This window comes from Ascaphus truei, chromosome 3 (assembly GCF_040206685.1).
Source record: "Ascaphus truei isolate aAscTru1 chromosome 3, aAscTru1.hap1, whole genome shotgun sequence".
NCBI lineage: Eukaryota > Metazoa > Chordata > Amphibia > Anura > Ascaphidae > Ascaphus > Ascaphus truei.
In genome coordinates this window covers 271,418,774-271,442,170 of record NC_134485.1, presented here as the reverse complement: position 1 = coordinate 271,442,170, position 23,397 = coordinate 271,418,774, and the positions used below count along the sequence as shown (strand labels likewise).

At 40.8% G+C, this 23,397-nt stretch overlaps 2 protein-coding genes across 6 annotated transcripts in view; both read right to left on the bottom strand.

Moving 5' to 3' along the window:
• The window catches only part of DOCK9 (dedicator of cytokinesis 9), a 263,517-nt gene extending 250,201 nt beyond the window's left edge, over positions 1 to 13,316 (bottom strand). For all 5 annotated transcript variants that reach the window (XM_075590793.1, XM_075590800.1, XM_075590807.1 and 2 more), the window contains exon 1: positions 12,320 to 13,316. In XM_075590793.1, the coding sequence (XP_075446908.1) occupies positions 12,320 to 12,442 (123 nt within the window). In that variant the 5' untranslated portion in view covers positions 12,443 to 13,316. The remainder of the gene's footprint in view (positions 1 to 12,319) is intronic.
• A 198-nt stretch (positions 13,317 to 13,514) lies between these two features.
• LOC142490720 (uncharacterized) lies at positions 13,515 to 23,188 on the bottom strand. Its single transcript, XM_075593137.1, has 3 exons — positions 23,123 to 23,188; positions 21,917 to 22,759; positions 13,515 to 13,531 (listed from the first exon to the last, which is right to left on the bottom strand). The coding sequence occupies exons 1-3, from the start codon at positions 23,169 to 23,171 to the stop codon at positions 13,515 to 13,517; spliced, it is 909 nt and encodes a 302-aa protein (XP_075449252.1). The 5' UTR covers positions 23,172 to 23,188.
• Positions 23,189 to 23,397: the final 209 nt, after the last annotated feature.

Genomic DNA, 23,397 nt, shown 5'->3' with positions numbered 1-23,397 from the left:
GGCTCTCATAGGGACACTGCAGCCCACACTGTTCCCCGGGGCCCTATGCAGGCCCTGATCTCCCGCGGCCTCTCCCGGTGCATGTCAGTGTCCCTGCAGGCCTCCCCGTACGCTGCCTGTGGGATGAGCCGCTGCGGGTCAGTCTCAGGCCTGAGCTCCGGGCAGGAGGTGACTGCGACTGGTGAAGGCGGAGAGACCTTCACCTCCCTGGGCCGGTACCGGGTGGGGAGCTGGAGCTGAGCCGCTCCCCGGCCCTGCAGGGTGGCAGCTTCTGTGGGGTAGAGCCAGAGGGGCACCTATGGTTCCTGCACCCGTGGACTCCCTTCAGGAGGCTGCTCCGGAGGGATGTGCAGACCCCCCTCCGCCTGGAACTCGCTCTGTACCAGTCCCACGAGCCGTCCGGCCGCCCAGGAGAATAGCTTCATGTGGGAGGGGGTGACACGGAGCCCGGTGCGGGAGGGAAGGGTCCGGGGCATCCTCTTCCTGCAGCCCGGTGAGTGCGTGCCCGGACTGGGGAGATGGGGTGTATCATTAGGGGGAGGGCGGGGGGTATTGGTATGGCTATATCATTTGGAGTGGGGGACAGGGGTTATTCGGGTGTATCATTAGGAGGAGAGCAGGGGGTATTGGGGTTGGGATTCATGGAGCTGTATTGGGGGTGAATAGATTAGGGGGATATGTGAGGTGCAGGGGGGCTGCGCATACGTCGCGCTCGCACGGTCACACGCACGCACACGGTCGCACGCACGCACAGTCACACGCACACACACACAGTCACACGCATGCACGCACACAGTCACACGCACACAGTCACACGCAGCACACACAGTCACACGCACGCACACAGGCACACAGTCACACACGCACAGTCACGCGCACATGCACAGTCACGCGCACATGCACAGTCACGCGCACGCACAGTCACGCGCACGCACAGTCACGCGCACGCACAGTCACAGTCGCACGCATAGTCGCAGTGTCACACGCACAGTCGCACAGTCACACGAGGAATTTACGCTTAGTGCAAATACAAGGGATGTGTACGCACGTTCTAAGTCAAATTTATTTGCGTTTTGTCAATGAAATTATATTTTGATTTTTAATTAAAACATCACCAATACAAATACAATTTCTGTGACAAAAGTCAAAGAAGTTTCACTTACTATGCGCGTGCTCAGCACACACAGCTTTTTTTTTTTTTTAAACCACGTTATAACATTAAGTTGACCCACTGAATACAATTAGCTTTAGGAAAGCACAAAAAGTACATTGGGGCAAGGTTTACTAGCTGGGACTACATAAAAAAGGTAGTTTCCTAAAACAAATGTACCGAACACTGTGCTGTTTAACTTACTAACTGATCTGTCCACTTACATTCTTTCTAATTGCCAATAACTGGTCACATATTTTCAGAAAATAACCTTGTAAGTGGACAGATCAGTTAGTAAGTTAAACAGCACAATGTGTTTTAGGTCACACAGAATCAATACTAGAGTAAATGTTTCGTTAGAATCCGGCTCCATCATGTAAACTCTGCACTGTAAAACAGAAGTATTGTGTATCCGCTTACTACTTTGTAATTGCATACAATGCAACACTGACAGAGAATCCCTCTCCAAAGTAAATTTCCTGGAGGCGAAACCAGATATTTGGACTGTATGTCTAGGATAACACAGCTGTGCGTGCACAGCATGATCAGAACTATGGATGTGATTCTAAAAGCAACAAAGTGATGGTGGAACAGTATATAATGCACTCGCGCCACTAGTTTGTGCAGTGCTCAGAAAACTACAACAAAAAATAGATTGTGAGCTCTTCAGGGCAGGGGCTCCTCTTCCCAAGTGTCACTATGTCTGAAGCACTTCTTCCCATTATGTGTTATTTGTTATATATGATCGGCACGTGTATTACTGCTGTGTAGCGCTATGTACATTAATGGCGCTACATAAAGATATACATATATATAAAAAAAAAAAACACTCCTGTCTGAGCACTTTAGGGTGTGAGAGAACAATGCGTGATGTGGCGAGATCTATTCCCTGCAGTTCCCCCCATCATGCATTTCCTACAAGTACTGGCAGGAACTTGCATGGTAATCCATCCGGATAGGTGAAAATGTGAAAGAATGCTGCAACAAAAGCAATCTTAACCCATTCGCTACCAGAGGGACCTGCAACACATTGCATAGCAATTAACAAGGACCTGGGGAATCCTCTTATAAAAGGTCGAAACAGCGGTCTGTCAGTATGTTTACTGGCTATGCACTTCTTTGGCCAAGCTGTGCAATACGGAAGTGCATATCTCAACAAACTATATCCATTTGGATTAGCAAAAACGTACTTCACTTTTTTTTGTTTTTCTCCGTTTCATTCCTTGGAGGTGCGCTGATTTTCCTGAATTAATCTTCAATCAAAGAAATCGGAACAGTTATTTTTCTTCAAGCAGCACTTTATTATTAATTTATTGTAGTTTAGGCATTTTAAATACTGATTGAGTGCTTCTTTATTGTGCTATACGGAAGGCATAAGCTTATTAAAGTCCATGTTAAAATGAACATGAAGAAAAAAGAAAAAATAATTAAATAAAAGGTGACGCCGTGTGCTCATTTGCATGTCATTTCCCAGAATTCCTGGCATCAGTGGAAGTACTGTATGCCAAGAGATATTGGGGAAAAGCAGGCCTGTCTGAGACATGTGCTTACAAGTGGTATTTTTATTTGCTATAAATTTGTGTTAAGTACCGGAGGGCACAGCAATGCACTGCTGTAACGCCCAGGACTAATAATAATAATCATCAACAACAATTTAAAAAAAAAAAAAAAAAAAAAAAAAAAAAAAAGGGAATAAGGGAGGTATGAAATAGGGTGTTGAGCAAATATTCAAACCACAGCAATGTTGTGCCATGGCAGGATATGTTAGATAAATAAACCATGTATTTGGATTGTATTTAGAGTGCCCTAGAGGCGGTAAGTGCGCAGTAATAATTAACTAAATCAATTAGTGACTCCTTTCAAATCACTTCCATTCTGTATGTTTTATTACATTTTGGAGAGAACGTGAAACTGAACTGCCTCATAGTCTTAAAAGGTTTTACCATATTTGGACAGGTAGAAAAACAATTAAACACCAGAACCAAATCCTAGATTACATAAAGCTGAACAAAAGTGTAACAAGTAGCAACATGTCCAGCCGTAACATACAGGTAAGGCACAGGACCACTGGCAATTTTCGCAGGAAATATGGAACCTAAAAGGAAAGTATGTGACATACTGAATCATATTGTGATAGGATAACATATTGGCTAATAGCACAATGTATTTGTCTGTACTTGATACAATATCACCTATTTTCCTTCTTATCCTCTGTAAAATCTAATCAGTAGTTTTCCATTATGGAGAAGTGAAGGCCTACTGCCCCAAAAGGTTTGTGTTTTAAGAACACCTCTCCTCCTCGTGTGCTAGAAGAAATGTATACTAGCTGATTTTCTCTCTCTCTCCTGTTTGTTCTTGTGCCCTATATGGAAATCTTGTGGTGGCAACTGACCATAGAGGGTCTTTAGTACCAGCTTAGTTTTTTTTTTTTATATATATATAAAATCAACACAATGCTAAAGCAGTTAATTGTTTTTCAATCTTAAAAATAATCACTACTGCAAATTTATAGGGACTGCATTGTAATGCAACTGGCTATTACAACTACAGAACCACTGTACAAATGCCCAACAAGCCTCGAGATAAATAGTATGTACTGTATGCTCCGATATTTATGGATCTACTATACAGAATTAAAATTGAAGATCTAAATTTGAAGGGAAAAAAAAAAAGATTTAATATAGATTCAATCGTGAAGCAATCTTTATAAAGGGCGGTGTAGCATAACAACAGTTGTGCAAGGCTGTAAATACCATTAGGTAAGTGATATATACACTTTGACATGTACATGTGTAAGATCTCAGGCTGGGTGCAACATGTCCCTTTCTTGGCAGATCACTGCATGCTAGCTCCACCGCCCTGCCAGGCCTATGGAATGCATGCAACACAGAAAGGGCACTTCAGCAATAATCTAGTCAGCATAAACAACAAGAAAACTAAAAGCACAGGTTTTTTTTTTAATTTTTACATACTCTAACTGTGTTCTTCAAACCTCTCCACATGACCCTTGGCCACACCAAATTTAGGGAATAACAAATGCACATTTTTTTTTGCATATTAATAGAATATTAAGTTTCCTCAGAAACCTGGTGTGGCTATGGGTAACGAGATATTTGAAAAACACTGCTCTAAGGCTTCTACATAAAATACTCTGTGCCCTCGCGACCAGGGGAGTAGCATGTGCATTTGCACAGGGCAGAGACTTCCTGGGGACGGCTAAAGTGAATACAGCGGCTGCTTCCTGGCGGAGTGAGGAGGCAATGATCAGGCGGAGTCTGCGTTCTACACAAGAGCATGGTCACTGGGGGCCCAGTGGAGAGCTTGGTCGTGGGGACCACTGCCCCCATATGCTTTGTGGAGTTTCCCTGGGCTTTGATGCCCTATCTGTCCTTTGGTATGGTGCTCCATCCCTTGGTTTTGCCAGTCAAGATGGGGGTGTAGCGGGACACATGGCATCATCCCTTGTCCTCAATAATAAGCTATGAACGCCTCCTCCTGATAGGGGGTTCTGCTTTAGTCTGCCTGCCTCCTGGAAGAAGAAACTGTTGCTATATAAAACTCTCTCTATGTGCTTCATGAAAGAACTACCAACTAGTTTAAATTGTATGCAGGTCGAAACTTGCTTTGCCAACGTCTTGTTTGTAGAGAAGTAATTTTGTGAGACTACACAAGTGTTTGAATGTAACTGTTGTTAGTAACTTAAGTGTTGGATTGGCAGCGAATGCCAGGAAACAATACCTGGTATGCACGGTTTATTTTTCTCTGTTCTGTATTATGTCAAGTTAGCAGATGCCCTCAATATGTTTTTTAAATATCAAAGGTTTGCATTATTGCTTTTTTGAAGGTTCACTTTTTTTTTCTTTCTAAAATCACTTAAAATAAATTGAAACCTGTATTGCTGCTTTTTCCTTTCTTTCATTATTATAGGATTGAAGCAGGGAGTGACCGGAGCTTTACGGTGTTAATTTTAAGTCTGTGGACCCCTGCTTCCAGAGATACTTACTTCCATAGGGGGTGCCAGTATCTATGCAGCCAGTTAACTGCGTGCCTAACGAAAATGGTGGTGTGTAAATGTCCAGCGGGCCAATAGGAAGCCGTTACATCATCTGGTGGAGCTTCCTATTGGCCCACGTGACCGGGACATTTAATCTCCAGACATACCAACACCCCTACAGAGACCAGTACCTCTGGAAGCAAGGGGTGCCCAGAGCTGAAATGAGCAGTTCCAGAGACCCCCCGCTTCAATCCTGTAATCATTTTTTTGGACAAAACAAAGGAAACCTATATTGCTGCTTTAAAACACAAAGCAGCAAAACTCTTTCATGGTCAGATAATGGTACAGCCCACTGGTAAAGGCGATACTACTGTTTGGATACCACTTAGCGGGTTTATTCATTCAATGTGGTTCAAAACAGACGTTCGTGGGAGTTTCCAGCCAAAAACGACTACTTCAGAGCATAGTCAATAACCCCATTGACATCCTGAATCTGCAATCTAAAGTAAATACAAGTTTGGTAACACACACACATACATACACACACCAATGTATACATCACTACAGAATATACTCACACGTCCAACAGCCAAATTATTCTACTATCAGGATAAATGACAATATCACTTGCTACCGTCAGCAACATTTAATTTTACTCATCCCCATTATCATCAGCTCGCCGAGAAACACAAAGAAATTCACTTTGTAGGGAAGGATTGTTCTATTGTTGGGAGGACATTGCATGAAATGATGTTCAGGGATCTTACAGAGAAAAGGCCTTAGGGTTTATTTAAGCAACTTTTCCTTTAATTGAACTTTCCAGCAGGTAGAAAATAACATATTTATCAGAGGTTGGTACAAGTGTTCTCAAAGAGTAGAGGCGCAGGGTTGCCATCATCAACAGCTAAAATAGGCATTTCCAAACATGGCAATGTAGCCAATTGTTGCTGAGTAACCAGTAGCAGGGAAAAGAGGGAGGAGAAATGGCCAATGTTATCCAAATATGAATGAGGTTAAGTAATGTCCCAAATATAGTCATAAGAATGGATGATCCAGTGACTGGCCAGTCACTTGAAAAAGACCTCTGAGAAGGTAGAAACGTTGTGCTGTTCGGGCATAATACAGCATTGTAATACACACACACACACACACACACACACACACACACACACACACACACACACACACACACACACACACACACACACACACACACACACACACACACACACACACACACACACACACACACACACACACACACACTGAAAACCTGTTGACACCATTAAGCAAGGAGCACTGCTGCAGAAAATTAATTGTTACTAGCTCTTAACTGCACGGCTTTATTTTCTTTTACAGAAGAGTACATATTAAAAAAAAAAATGGTATGGTGTTGCAAGTGCTCATATTTTCTTTAAGTCCGCTGCAGTAAGGATAATTGGACCTACAGTTTACATAAGACAAGCAGCAGAGTCACTTGCTTGTAAGTGATGAGCAGCTGCCATTATAAACAATCATCTTAACCTAGAGGTTGATAATAAAAGTAAGTGAAGCTGATAGACACTCTGACTTCAAAATTCAGCCAGAATACCATTAGGGGCAACTCAAGAAGATTCCGTTTGGTAGACTGGTTAAGGGTGACCACAATCCTCACAACTTTGTCTGTAGGCCTGCCCTTCATTGCAATCTGAAAATTGGTGCCAGTGTCACAGATCAGATATTTGTATACGAAATGGAGCACAAAACAGACCAAAGTACCATATACCAAAATGTTCATTTATTATTAGGCCTTTTCAAGACACTTTGAGTGTCGCAAAAAAGAAACAAAAACATGCAATCTAAACCAACGGTGACCCAGGGCTTATTTTTGAAATCGGTTATTTTCATAAAACAATATTTCTTTCTACAGAAATAAAAAATACAAAATAATGTCCAATGTACAAATTGTACATGGCATGAAAACATTGCAGGTTGGTTTAGTTACGAAAATGTAGGTTTAGCTCATTTATGATTTTATTTCTTTGCATTTTGAAATTTGCTTGTAGTCTGAATAACCAATGATACACACACACACTTTTTTTTTTTTTTTTTTTAATAAAGTGCCTCAATTCTGTTTATAAAAATGTTTTACCCGGAAGTAATACATTGAGAGTTACCTCTCGTATTCAAGTATGTCCTGGCGCTATGAAGTATGTCTATGCTTCAGTATTATTCACGCTCTGGGGCATGTTACTCCAAAACACACCATTTGTATGGAGTGCTCCAGGGACCCATTCATGTCAATGTTTACTTTTGCATTTCAGGTAGATGCCATTTTCTAGTACAGTCCTCTGCCTTATGTCAATTCATATTTCTGTAATGAACAGTGTACCCAGTTAGCATTGCATACATCAAATGACATATACATACATTGCACACTGCTCTGCCTTAATGTTGCAAATCCAAGCATGCAAACATAGCAAGCCAAATGTTTTCCTGGTACGTTGTTTGCATTAGAGAACTGTACATGATAGCACCAAAAACCACGTTTTAGTTTAACCCTAAATAGCATTTATCTTGTGGATCATTCCTCCCCCCCCCCCCCCTCTATTTTTAGATATGTGAGACAAATAAAAAAAAAAGTTAATCGCTTGTGCTCCAAGAATGGATCTAATTAGCATTGCAGAGTTAAAACAAATAATACATTTGAAGTACACCAGTTTAATTTGTCCAGATGCTTTACAGTGAAACTTAATGTGTCTGACATCAGAGATGTGACATTCAACTCAAGCATATCAAATTACTTTTACCCACCTAAACCTAATGCTCCAGCAGTATAGTCAGTAATGACACCCACGTGCCACTGCTTGTGTGTGGTAGGGATGGGTGTGCTTTGGCAATGCTCCTTTTCACTTTAAAGTATTTAACATTCCAGGGGGGAGGGGGGAGAAGAGTTTGGCACTTATACGTGTTTAGTTACTGTGCAAGACAAAAACAGGACAAACCCAGGATGTAATGTTATACTAATTGAATGGAGCTAGTGGTAAGGATCACACACAACCTATCACATTACAATATCATGGGTTAAATTGAAATGTCAAGCACTAAAGCATTCAGTGTCAACAGGAGAGAAATCTTCTGGTGATAGAAAAATCCCCCTCAAGACATGGAACATTTCAAATATGAGTAAGAACCACACCTGATATAATAATGCTGCATAGCAAGTTACGCATTATACGGCTGCGCTTATAGTGCCGGTGATAGCGACGCGACGACGTGTCAAAACAACCGTATTTCCGCCACCGCAATATGATTTTTCCAGCGACCGTAGCCCGTCAGTCGCCGGCACTATAAGTGTAGCCTAAGAGGTTTCTTACCAGGAGTAAGTGCTGACAAATGAATTGTATTGATCACAAGTCTGAATTCTAACATTCTGAAGAGGCCCATCGGAAAGGAGTTTGATAGGAGCTTCAAGAAGAGTATGGTCAAACTGTTCAAATTACTGCACACAAGAAGCAATTGTGAAAGGTGCCTACAAAAACATATCTGGCACAAGGCAACATCAAAGGGGTTCACTGGTAGAACCACGTATTTGTACAGTACACTGCTTTCTGAAGATTAATTCCCAGTCCAAGTTTCTAGAAGAAAACAGTTCAAATTATAAAACCTGCAGCACTGTGGGAAAAAAAAACAAAAAAACAGAAGCCTCATAAAAGGACGCTGGTAATGACAGAGGCCAATTCTGGGTGCTGAAAAGACAGCAGACAACATGGAGAGACATAAGCAAAGATTACTTACATCTAGAGTATTTAAAAGGAAACCACTCTAATAAAAAAAATTTAAAAAAATAAACCACCATACATACAGATATATAGATATATAGCTAGATACACACTGTTTTTCTCTACACCTGGCAAACCGTCATCAACCCTTTGCTGGAGGAAATGTTATACAGAAGAAGTAAACCACCGACAGATCAGCAACACCATGTGCAACCAGTGAATAATACCAACTGCTGCCATTGTGCAATCACAAAGCAGTAAAAATGCAGGCGCCTGACAATGTCACACTAATAGGGCTTTTAATAAAGCTTCAGCAATTATTTTATTGGCCCATAAGCACAATAAATGCACTGATTTTCAAGATGACAAAGTCACTGAGATATGTGTGCAACACTCCGATTTGTCAGTGGTAAAACTATTTTCACAACGTTCTGATAATACTGGTCATGCCTATCGCTATGAACAGTGTGTTAAGGCAATGATAAAATGCTTTTATAGATGACTAAGTTTTAGGTGTTTGAACCACCAGAGTATACTGTATGAACTTGTGCATAAAATTCAGTAACTGCTCACATGTGGTCCTTTGCATTCTTCAAAAAACAAAAACAAATGCTGTGCTGCTTCTAATTAAGAAGGCATGTTAATGTTTTGTCTTCAACATTATAAATGGGATAAATTGAGAAAAGAATTCAGACTTTTGCTCAACAAGAATGTACTAGAAGGTTGGCTGATTTCTATGTAGAATAAATATCACAATAAAGTACGCCCTGCACATATAACAATCCAATAACACATAGGGTGAGGACAAATGAGGGCTCCTGTGACAAAACGACAGAGATAACAGAGCAGCAAAAACAGTAACATATATATCAATGGGGCTGCAACTCATCTACAACACTTTCCTCCTCCCCCCACCCCGGAAAGAGATGTTTTAAAAAATATAAAGTGTAGGGGAGAACTTCCAACAAAACACATCACATCAACAAATATTCATGCTTACAAATCTGGTAGAAAGTGTGCAGGTATGCAACAGTCTCTGTTTAAGATACAATCATTGCACACGTACAACACCAAACCAATATTTTAAAATCACAGGTCAAAGTTACCATAATGGAGTAGTCCATGTGCCGGAGCTGCTATGGCAATAACAATCATTACACCCCAATAGTCATGATGCTCCCAAGTAGCAAATGATGCATTTACAAGAACTTCTTGAATAGAATATAAAATAAGCCAAGGGTCTGCATCTTGAATCTTTCACAGGTGATGAGTTTACATGAAGCAGAGACCACACAAGACTTCAAAGCTCTGTACACCCTATTGCAATGATCGTGAACATCACATTTTGAATGGGGTGCCAGCACTCAGTGTCCGAGGGGCTAAGAACACATTGCAAAACAATGCACTACTGGCCCCCGTGGTCCTGAAGATCTTATGCTTAGGCAATTGTAAGAGCGACGGCGCACATCGCAAACAAAAGGCTGTACCTCAATGAGGACAGACAGAGTGCATGTGCGAGAGAGCGACGTCGCGGCCGATTTTACGCATGACAAAATATTTGATTTTGACGCGCGACGGCTGGGTAACGAGCAGTTCAGTCAATGAGGACCAACTGGCTCTGTCACATGACGGCCACGCCTCCCCATTAGGCCACAAAATCGACTCTGCGGCAGGCGCGCACAACACGCTCCATCGCGCACGCCTATTATGGCCTCGGCCGTACCCGGACGTAGTGTGCCAGGGTTGTTTATTACATTTGGTTTTACGGTGAGATGATTGTTCTTGTATTGTTTTGCATTTTTACTCTTGATCCAATCAATCTTTCTAGCGAGCCAACTACCCAAAGGTTTTGCAGAGTGAACATATGTAGTGTGGTAAAGCCCGATACAGTATAAACATGGTTTCCTCACTGAAGTGGTTTTGGCTACTCTCCCCAGTGTTCAGATCCCAGTCAAAGACCAGACAGCCAGTGTGCTGCCTGAAATGTCATTGCATGCAACAATACACACAGGATCTCCATCCCTCCTGCTTACCCACCCCACCTACTGTCTCTGCAAGTTTTTACTACATAACACTTAGACTAAGCTTTTATAGTGATAGGGACTTATTTTTCAAATGTTTACTTTTACGTTAGAAGCAAGTAGTCCCTTTAAGTCTCGTTTTACGGCTGTGAAGAGCTACGACCATGAACATCATTGTACAACTAAAAAGATATACATACACTGCATATTACATCTATGAAGAATAATTTTGCTGCTCCAGATCACAATCTACGATGGACATGCACTTCTAAATGACCAATACAGCTACTAAAACTGTGCACCAACCTCTTAAACAAGCAGACTGTACGGGGCGAATAAGCAAGAGGCCGATGCACAGCTGACATCTCACTTTTGCCCGGATGACAATTTTAAGGTTTGAAATGGAAGAATAATAATCTCAATTATCCAAAAGCTGGGAAAACAAATGGATGTCCAAGGGAACAAGTCAAATCTATTAGCGAGCGATTTACAGAGCCTGTGCAGTCTGGACAGCCATTTATTCAATGGCTCAAAATGCAAAAATATATATTTCCCTAAACTAGTTTTAGTCTATTACAAAATAACATTTTAATAGAGAGAAACGGTTGTTTGAACCTATTGGGCCCATTCCAACATTTCACTTTCTAAGATTTCAGTAGTCACGTTATCATAAAAGTTTTGCTACTATGACCAACAATTAATTGTATGGTGAAAAACAGCCCCTAAAAAAGGAAAGATAGCACAAGACTATATAAAAACCACATTGCACCATAGACATGGAATTCTTATAAAATCTCAACCAAGAGAATATTTTCTTGCCGAATGAGGCGTTATTGCATGATAAACCACTGCTGGGAATGGTTTCATAGGGATATTTACAGGCATACCCCGGTTTAAGGACACTCACTTTAAGTACACTCGCGAGTAAGGACATATCGCCCAATAGGCAAACGGCAGCTCGCGCATGCGCCTGTCAGCACGTCCTGAACAGCAATACCGGCTCCCAACCTGTACCCAAGCAGGGAGACTATAGAGCCTGTTACAAATGCGTTATTTACATCAGTTATGCACGTATATGGCGATTGCAGTACAGTACATGCATCGATAAGTGGAAAAAAAAGGTAGAGCTTCACTTTAAGTACATTTTCGCTTTTCATACATGCTCCGGTCCCATTGGGTACGTTAATGCGGGGGAAGGCCTGTAAATGATAACCAAACTAGTGCAGTGCATTCCAGCCATCCTAATCATATCCATTTAATAGCAGATTGACATCAGTCTATTTGCCTATGCTACTGACAGACAGGGCAGCTCAGAGGCTGGTAACTAGCACTGGTCCAGCCATGCTTTTTCCACTGTCCCCTCCCCCATCTGACGCATGATCCCAACTCTTACCATGAGCACAGAGCCTCTCACCACCTCTGACACGCTCTGCCGGAGCTCCGCCGCTGTGCCAGGCTTGCTCAGCGCCCGGGTAAACTTGCGAGTCTCCGGGTGCATGGTCTGATGTGAAGACATCGCAGTAGGAATGGAGCGCTGTGTCAGTCACGTAAACACCACCATTTAACAGGGCCAAGTCCAATGCAACCGAATGAATGCGTGCACGGGAGACATAAGAGGGAGGAAAGAGAAAGCAACCCCGTACGATCACTACTATCAAGAAAGGTTTCTCAGCACTCAAAAAAAAAATGCAAAGTAAGCAATAAGAGTGTCAGGGGGAAAAAAAAAAAAAAAAAGTGTATTTACATAATGTGGTTAGGTCAGAAAAATCCACATAAAATGTTTACAAAACAATGTAAGTCTTATTTAAAAAAAATAAAAATAAGAATCAGAGAGTTCCCATTAGCCAAAGGGAAAAATCAAAACAGAAGATCTAGAGAAAAACAATTCAGATCTCCACAGGACACAACAGTCTCTATCACAAGAATCCTCAATGAGAAAAGCAATGTTGTGTATGGCAGAGCTGTGCCAGCAGCCTGTGCCCAATACAGTGTGAGCTATTGTACACACATGCTGATAATTACCGAGATGCAGCAGGAAAGGATAAAAGTAGCAGCAAAAAAATAAAATAAATGGGTATTTATCACCCTGGAGAGTCAGACACATGTGACTATCACACCCATTCCTTCCCTGTCACAGAGAGACAGACCGGGGGGAGAACGTTTCCCAGCCAAAGGGCCCTTCTCCTGGCCCATCCCCCGCAGCCCGGAGCTCCGCGCTGCCTCCCGTGTGAGAGGGGAGTCAGATAATAACAACGCCCTCAGCCCGGGGTCAGAGCAGCTGAGTGGCCGCAGGTGCAGATGGCAGCGAGCTGTGGATACCCGCAGACGTGCTGTGCTTGACAAGATGTCCTCCTGTGGCTGCCGGCCTCATGTTGTGCTTCCTACGGGGGGGGGGGGTGTTATTTTCTATACAGTGCTTGCATGATGACGTCATCACAGAACTACGGAGAGTCAGAGGGGACCTGCCGTCGCCATGGAGATTGTATACACGGCTTTCTAGGTGCTGAGAAGGGTAGCGGGAGTGCGCATGATTAGTGGATGTGAGCAGCTCTGCTTTCCACGTATCTTGCTGGAAGACTCACAAGTTGTCAGCACGGCTCGTTCCCTGTACATTGAATAAAGAGATTAGAAAACATTCATAACAACATGTTGGTGCCACAGTCTCATCCTTCCAATGAGAATACAGAGGAAAAATAAGGAAGATAAACAGTCTGTCTGTTCAAGGTTCAAAGATAAAGAGACAAACGCCCTTTCTACAACATGTATCTTTCTCTGGTTATAGTAGCTTTAGTTAGAGGTGAGGGAAGAGGAGCAAGCCCTTAGGGCCTCATGCAGTAAGCGTTGATAAGGGAAATATGGCCATGTTATAGCCAAAATTGGGTTTGAGATTCAGTAAGCGCCGATAAGTGCTTCATATCGCCAGGTTTCGGAGCCGATAATTTGGTTATGGCCAGTCGCCTGCCGATAAGCCTGTTTTCGACACTGATCGCCACTTTTTTAAATCGGCTGGATTCAACAAAAAAAAACAGCTTATCGGGGCTGATCGGCACTACGAAATTGAGATGTTATGGCCGATTTCTCCCGCCAACTAAAGTTGGCATTTTGGACGGGAGAACGATCGCTAAGGCTGCCGGAACGGCACTTAGAAAAAAAAAATCTTCTGTACATCAATGGAAGTCAATGGAGCGGGGACGTATAACAGTATAGTACTGTTTACGTTTCATTGCTCACAATACAAGGGGGATTTGCATTACAGTGTGGGGGCATTCCCTGCATTGTGTCACAGCTGACGTGTCTTATTTGCATAACATTCGACTTTTACATGTTTTCAGCATTTGCGGGTCACATTACTCATCATGTGATGATGTGGCAAGGGAAAATACTATACTACACTCTTAAAGGAGAACCTCACATCATATCACACATTTTACTCAACTCAGCGACAATTATTTACATGATGTCACACATGTCACACATGTCACACATACACAGTATATTCATCTTCCTTTACATTACACAATGCTTGTAATGTGACACGCATCTTTAAACGTTCATGTACATCTGTATTCTCATGTTTACATATACTTTTGGGTCCTCCCTATTTTCATGACGTCACTTATTGGACGCTCAATCACATTGCATGTTTACATTGTAACCGTTGCATTACAAGCACTTCAACCTAACTTATACACACATGTACAGTAATTCATCATTGGGACACCTTGTAAACTCATTCTATACCAACTATCCTCCTTACACAAATGCATGCATATGCACACGACTATTCATTGTTGCCAACATGTCACAATAACATGGATAATTACACATGTTACACAAAACTTTTCCCACGTCAATCTCAGCCTTTTTGTCTCATTACATGACTGACTCTTGCGTTCACAAGTGTTACATGCATTGCACATGCAACTATTTATTTGCAAGCAATCTTTGTACAAAGCTTCACGTCACATCATTGCCAAATATCATCATTCCCTGCAGAATACACACAACAAATACTTAGAACAACAAGTGCACACAGCTTGCCACAGAAGTACTTTATTATGTTAATGTAACACCTTGCATTTTACTATGTCACCTGACATCATCACATACCTATTTAAAGGACGCACATTACCTGCTCATTCACAGCTACTCATTTCAAAATGTTGCGAATGTTTAGGAGACGCAGGAACATTCTTTTCTATGACATGCTTGATGATCAAGAGAATCATATAGGGCAAGGTAGGGACACACCGAGGGACAGTGACAGTGACGCGGATACGACAGGGACAGGGAGAGGGACAGGCCGAGGGACAGGTAGAGGGACAGGAGATCAGAGGAGAAGACAGAGGAGACAACTTGTGCCTCGTCCGCGTCTGTACAGGGAGAGAACCCTGTTAGATGGGATGAGTGAGGAGGAGATTGTAAGTCGCTATCGTTTGAGTTCAGCAGCAATCTTAGCTCTTTATGAGGAGATAAGGGGGGATTTAGATTTTTTCACAGCCAGAGGTCGTGCAGTCCCTGGGCTTGTTAAAATGCTGTGCTCATTACATTATCTTGCTTCCGCGTCATACCAGACAACTGTGGGCATAGTGGGCGGGGTCTCGCAATCTACATTCTCGCGGGCCTTGACCCAGTTTCTCTATGCACTCAATAGACGCGCTAGGAATTATATTCATTTTCCTACAGAGGCGACAGAGTGGCTGGAAGTCAGGACTGGCTTTTATAATATAGCAGGGATACCATCTGTGCTGGGTGCAATCGATTGCACACATGTTGCTTTGATTGCACCTAGTCAGAGTGAGCATGTGTACCGCAATCGGAAGCACTACCATTCACTCAATGTACAGGTGGTATGTGATGCGACGATGAGGATAATGCATGTGGTACCCAAGTTCCCTGGTTCCAGTCACGATTCCTCTATCCTGAGGAACTCTTCAGTCTTCCATGCGTTCGAAGAGGGACATTTTGAACCTGGTTGGCTGCTGGGTGAGTACATATTTACATGTTCTAACACAAAACACATGTTGATTTAGGAATGTTGGCATTGTACAATTTGATCACTAATGTCAGCTTATGTGTGCTCCATTCATTATAGGTGACTCAGGATACGGAATTAGGCCGTGGCTCTTGACTCCGGTGCTAAACCCTCAAACTGAAGCAGAGGACAGGTACAATGCAGCCCATATATCTACAAGATCTGTTATAGAGAGGACATTTGGCCTACTCAAGACCAGGTTTAGGTGTCTGGACAGAACTGGTGGGGCTCTTCTATACAAGCCTCAAAAAGTGTCTGATATTATCCTTGCCTGTTGCATTTTGCACAATGTTGCACTCAGGCACAATGTACAGTCAGACCTAGCTGAGGCTTTGGTAGACGAGCATCCCACCCATGTAGCTGCTGAAAATGAACAAACAGCCAGTGGTGGCCAGACACGACAGAATCTCATCAATTCATTTTTTTCTTGTAAGTACAAACTCATATGTTCCTAGTACTACTTTTATAGTTTAATTATGTTATATTAACAATAATGTTTCTTTATATAACCTTCTGTTAGGACACAGATGAATATGGGTTGCACACCTTTCTTTTCTCTGCTGTGTGCACAAAGGGATGTGGCACCGGTATGTTATTGTTGCACAGGTTATATAATCCCTCTTCAATTGTACTTTAGTTGTGTGTATGTGAATACAACTTGGGTAACAAAGCAATAATATTGTAGCATTGTGTTATTCCTTATGCTAAGACAAAACACATATTATGCCCATAATCATTCATGCTTCTAGTATGCTTACATACAATGTTATTGGTGCAGTGTAACATGTACATCCATATGATGTGTACACCAGGCTGATTTACATTTTGAATGTCATGAAATATACATGGTGTTGTACATTTAACACCAAATACACACTTTGCTGTGTTGTTTACGGTACTGAAGATGGCATGTCAATGTTTGCAATTTATATATTGTTCCTTTGCATTATAGGTATATCTCCAGTATGACTGATCATGGTATGTATATTTGCTGACATCTCTCATAAGATGTGGCTACCTCAATCTTCCTATAATTATTGGAACTAAAAACCCAACATATTGGTTTAAACACAAATGTTACATATATGTACTTTCTGTATCATGTATATGCATTTAGCTACTCTTGAGCTTTCATGTGCATTGTATTACAAAATGATTACTCACATTTCATCACATTTTATGTATGTTTCCTTATAATTTCCATTAATGTAATATAGAGGTGGTTGGAGAAAAGGGGATAACTGTACTTATTTGTTTACTTACGGGAGCACATTCATCACTAGCATAGACACACTTTTTAAGACAACTGTTTGTGTCTCTATCAATTGGTGTAGGATCCATGTATAACACCGACAAATGATAACACCAGCTTTATTATGGTAGCTTATATCATCATATTGACTATACTATGTATTTCTAAACGATTAATAAACACAGTAAACTATAGTTAGTTAGGTTAATGAAATATACACAGAAACGTACTTCATAACATGATGGTGATGTCATATTCAGAACATCATGCATTGGAGGGGACCATAACATCTGGCCAGTAACATTATTTGCTACAGTCCCAAACCATTTTATCTACATACCCATGTAACAAGAGATTTTAAAAATAAATGGCTACTTGGTTGTAAGTGTCCTTTACATTGGGAGAAGGAGTGGCTCACTGAGTAAAGACACACACTGGCACTGATAGTTTGAAGCAGGGGAGTCTGGTTCAATTCCCGGTGTGGGCTCCTTGTGACCTTGGCCAAGTCACTTTATCTCCCTGTGCCTCATGCGGCAAAAAAACATTTGTACGTTCCACGGGCCAGGGACCTCAGGCTGAAACATGTGTCTGTAAATCGCTGCGTACAACTAGCAGCCCTATACATGAACATGCTCATATTATTATTATTATTGTTACATAGTTTCGACAGTCATACGTTCCATTACATATTAGAATACACAAATGTGTTAGCAGAGTGGGAATGGTTGTTATATATAAAACACACCATGTCATAAAATGTTAGTAGTCATTAAAGAACACTCAATAAAAATTCATGAGGCACTCTTTTGCAACATCATTATGTTAATTAAGTGCTTATGCAATATAGGCATAAGGGTATCACATTTTTAATTGTTTGTTAATAAGCGCTGCAAGCAATATAAAATTAGTTCCATATGTAGTATAGTAGTCGGTGGCTCCTCCTCACAATCATCTCATATAAAGGTAGACTCTTCTGAAATCATACATTGATCTGATTGTATCTTCCCCGACATCTCTGAAATACAGCAAACACATGATGGTCAAAGATGGCACCTTACTAGATATGCATCCGTGACAACGCGTTACGCAGCTCTATATGATTGTGTAGATACACACGTCAGTCACTTATATGTTAGAAGTAAAACTGTTCATCAGTATGTAATGTTTCTTTAAATTTGTAGCAGGCATAACTATGTATAAGAAGTGAACGTTGCCTGTATACTGAAAGATGTGCGCGCACATCTTTGTGTGCGCACGCACTTCACGCTTGGCTCCACTAACTGTTAGCGCATGCGCAAAACAAAGCGTACGTTGTGCGTTCAATACATGTTGAAAATACCAGTAAACATAACATCTTTATTTCAAATACAATGAAGACGAAACTACATTCGTTCTAAACGAGTACATCTGTATTCTTTTTAAACAGACGTGTTTGAACAGAAAGCACGGCCGATAACACAATGCGCAAATGCAATACGTGTGACGTCATGTTAAGCCAGCGTGAAACGCACGCTAACACTCCTCCCACTCAATTAACATTCGGCTAACGCCCAGGGTACGCCTACAAACACTGAGCCGCACGCATCACACACTGCAGTTACCGTTACTATAACAAAACATGACAGCCAATAGGCTTTGAGGCGCGCACGTCGCTTGGGGGCGGGACTTACATCACTAATCCTTTTTAAGGACGCCTTGGCCCATGACAAGGGTCCCACGTCATACGTGGTGGACCCGGTTTTCAATGTTGTAGATGTTGCATGATAACAAAACAGGTATGTGTTAGAGTAATGGTAAAATGTTGCTAATATGTTTAAAGGGATAGGAAAGTACGTATATTTATTCCGTCAGCAATGTGTACTACTCTTTCAGGTCCTACTATATTGTATTAGGAAACAATTTGTTTGTGATCGCTACATGTTATGCAGTCTGCAATGTTACGCTGTATCCACGCATTGAAAGTGAAAATGGTGGTTACAAAAAAAAAAAAAATTTAAACGCAGAGTCAACGCATAACGATTGTTATATTTACCATTCTTCTAGAATTAACTCTTCGCCTGGCTGCAACTGGTCGCTCCAGAAATGCAAGCCATTTTCATCCACGCTTAACCCAACCGCTGAATCCAGTATGGCACATATCTCCTCCAGGATGCGCTCATAGGAATCGCCACTGCTTTCTTCAAATAATTGGTCGGGAGGTAGGTTCATTTCTTCCGGTTCCCATTCCAATGCAATTTCAGCTGAAAGGCTTGGTACATAATCATAGTACTTTTGTTCTTGTACAATGTGGGTTTCAGGAATGGAGGCTGCAGATATTGTAGCACGTATCGATTCAAACGGATCAGTAGTAGCGGATACATTGCTATTGCCATTAGGAATAAATATGCCTTTCACGACAATATAAGTGCCGTCTTTCAGGATAAATTGTTTTTCCGGGGCAATCTTCCAGAAACCATAGGTGTGTTGTAGCTTATCCTGGTCACGTTCAAAAAAGTCATTACTTGATAAAGTGAATCTTATTGAGGAATTAAAATTCCGTGCATGCTTACGGTCTTGGTAATAAGGATATTTTGCTCGAATGAAATCATCGATTTGGCGTGTGCTTGCATTCTGTCCGCGACTGTTCAAGATGGCTTCACAGATCATGTACTTATACCCTAAAAGGGGATTAATATTGTTAACGAATTCATCAGCCATGTCTGAGTAGCACAAAAGCTGTGTGCAGGTCTGTGTTATTTGCTCATCAAAATGAATGTGCTGAATGGCTAACAAACTCCTGTTTTTCCTTGTCAAGGTCAACAAAAGTAACTACTTTGACTCCTTATTTCAAACGCCAATTGGATTTGTTTGTCTAATTGGGTTAACAGTTGTGGTTCGTGATATGGGACTGTGGGAGAAACATTTCTCCTTCTTTTATCTCGTTTGTGAAAAACATCCCTAGACTGTGAATGCGTTCACATAGTGTTTTTTTGAAAACTAACAAAGACCAGTGTGTGAAAATATTTCTTAGCCAGGCATATCAGTAAAAACACACCTGCAAAAAGAAATGTTTTTTCCCCGCTTACATTTCTGTGTGTATGTGAAAGTCTGGTTAACTCCCTGTCTGCATGAGTTTAAATACGTGTGTATATATATATATATATATATATATATATATTATATATATATATAAATATATCTCTTATAAAAATATATATATATTTATATATAATATTTTTTTTTTTTTTATATTGCAGGAGTACACACAACATTGATGGCATTAAGTATACCTTGTATGAAACCTATTTAAATGGTGAGAAACATGATTGAATTAAGTAATAAACATTTGTTTAAGCACAATACTGTTAGAGTCTCATACTTAGGATATTTCTCAAACATTAGGCCTGTATTATTAAAATAGTGTTTTCACAAGGAAGCATGAAGTGTATTAGTTTGTGTATACCAGTTTATATAGTACTATATATATATATATATATATATATATATATATATATATATATATATATATATATATATATATATATATATATATACACATATATATATATATATATATATATACATATATATATATATATATATATACACATATATACATATATATATATACACATATATACATATATATATATACATATATATATATATACATATATATATATACACATATATACATATATATATACACATATATACATATATATATACACATATATACATATATATATACACATATATACATATATATATACACATATATACATATATATATACACATATACATATATATATATATACACACACTCACACTCACACTCACTCAGTGTGTGTGTGTGTGTGTGTGTGTGTGTGTATATATATTATTATACATTCTGAGATGTTATAGAAACGAACACACAACTGATTAAAGGACAAAATTACAATGGCCAAGCAAGGCAAAGGTAAGTAATAATTTACACATAATCCTGCTGTACACGTACAAGAAAGATGTTTGCACTTACTTAGGTGTTTTAATAATTGCATGTGACTAATATGCATATGCAATTCTTACATCAATTAACACACCCAAATGCAATGTTTTGCTGCAAAGTCAATGGCAGCTTCTCTAAACTTAGCAACTGGCTCCTGGTGGACCATTACTGAACAGACGATTACAACATAAATATTTATAACACAATTAATTATGAGTGTTAACATTTCCAAAACTTCACGTGTACAAGAACATAGTTGAAAGTTTGGAAACAACACAGTCTTCAGCATACATACAATAGTAATTAGATAATCTGAAGTCAACAAAACAAGGCCAAAGACATATTTTCTGAATTATAACATTTATTTTTTTTGTTCCTTTTGCGAGCGAGTAACAGGCCTGCTTGTTGTCTCTTGAATTTTCCTTTTTCTTTTGCCACCAACTTTAGGCACAACAGAGCCACTTTGAGTGGCCTCTGGCACTTCACGGGCAGGGCTTGTGGCCAGTGACTGTTCACCTACGGGGCTTGTGGCCAGTGACTCACCTACAGGGCTTTTGGGCAGTGATTCACCTACAGGGCTTTTGGGCAGCGATTCACCTACAGGGCTTTTGGGCAGCGATTCACCTACAGGGCTTTTGGGCAGCGACTCACCTACAGGGCTTTTGGGCAGCGACTCACCTACAGGGCTTTTGGGCAGCGATTCACCTACAGGGCTTTTGGGCAGTGATTCACCTACAGGGCTTTTGGGCAGCGATTCACCTACAGGGCTTTTGGGCAGCGATTCACCTACAGGGCTTTTGGGCAGCGACTCACCTACAGGGCTTTTGGGCAGCGACTCACCTACAGGGCTTTTGGGCAGCGATTCACCTACAGGGCTTTTGGGCAGCGACTCACCTACAGGGCTTTTGGGTAGTGACTGTTCACGGACAGGGCTTGTGCCCAGTGACACATGTGAGCAAGTTGGTAGACACTGCACAAGTGATGGTTGGTCTGTTTCATGTGTGTCTTGTTTTGTTTTTGTCGCCTCCTTTGTAGGTGTCTGCTGCTGAATTTGTACAGATGGCAGCGGTAGGATGTCATCAGGAACCTGCACAGCAATGTCTGCTACTTGACCGGTAACATTTGGGCCTGGTGAATGAATATCAGATGAATGTGGTGAAAACTGACCTGCATGAACAGATCCTGGCTGGGAGGTGTTGAATTGTGGTACATTAGTCATTCTCCAGTAATTAGCTTGTGTTTGCTGAACAACTAATGCTTCGAATGAGGTGTTGATTTTTTGCAACTGTTTAGGCACTTCAATGAAGACTCTGTGGAGATGTGCCAATTGTGATACTGTTTCTTCCTGCAGTCCAATCATCCTTTCCAGCACTGTCATCATGTCTGAATGGCGACGATTTTCTGCGTCCACTATTTTTCCCTCTGAAGCTACAATTGCATCGTATGTGGAAGTTGATGGACGATTTGGCGGTACAACAGTTTCTATTGGCACCTCTTCATGGTCACATGATTGTATTTCAGTCTCTTCTGTGGCGTCATCCTCATCATACTCATCATCCTCATCACCATGATGTTCTAAAAAGAAATGTACACATTATTAAATGGCATGTTAATGTATGCTGTGTTACTATGTAATTGTACTGTGTCCTAAGTAACACCTAACATGTTAGCATACGTTTTATAACCTCATTAAAAACTACCTTGACTTACGAATAATGTTTGGACTCAGTATGAAATATGAATGAATGAAAAGTTGCTCTAAACTCAGAAGTCCTACATGATAATTAACATCACTAACACAATACATGTTGCCTTACACTTAATTTTCACTGACACTAAGTAATCCTATTTAAAGAAGATGTGCAAAACAAATAATGCACATGACAACATAACATATAGAAGAGCACATATTATATGGCCAGCAAATGATACACTCACCTTCTAGTAGTGTTGAGCTGGCTGACCCAGGTGAAGACACTTGTTCCATCTCAGGTGACACATGTCCTCCAGGGGCAACTATATATAACAATAACATAAGTTTTACATTTACATGTGTAAATATTGAACAAACACTTATTGTATGTTCTGTATTTATGATTAACTAACAACATCAGTTCCTTAACCGAAAATGTGTGTGAAAGTGAACATAAATAGTTGTAATAACACTGTACATGCCTGTGTACTTAGAATTTTTGAGTTCCCTAACATACAAC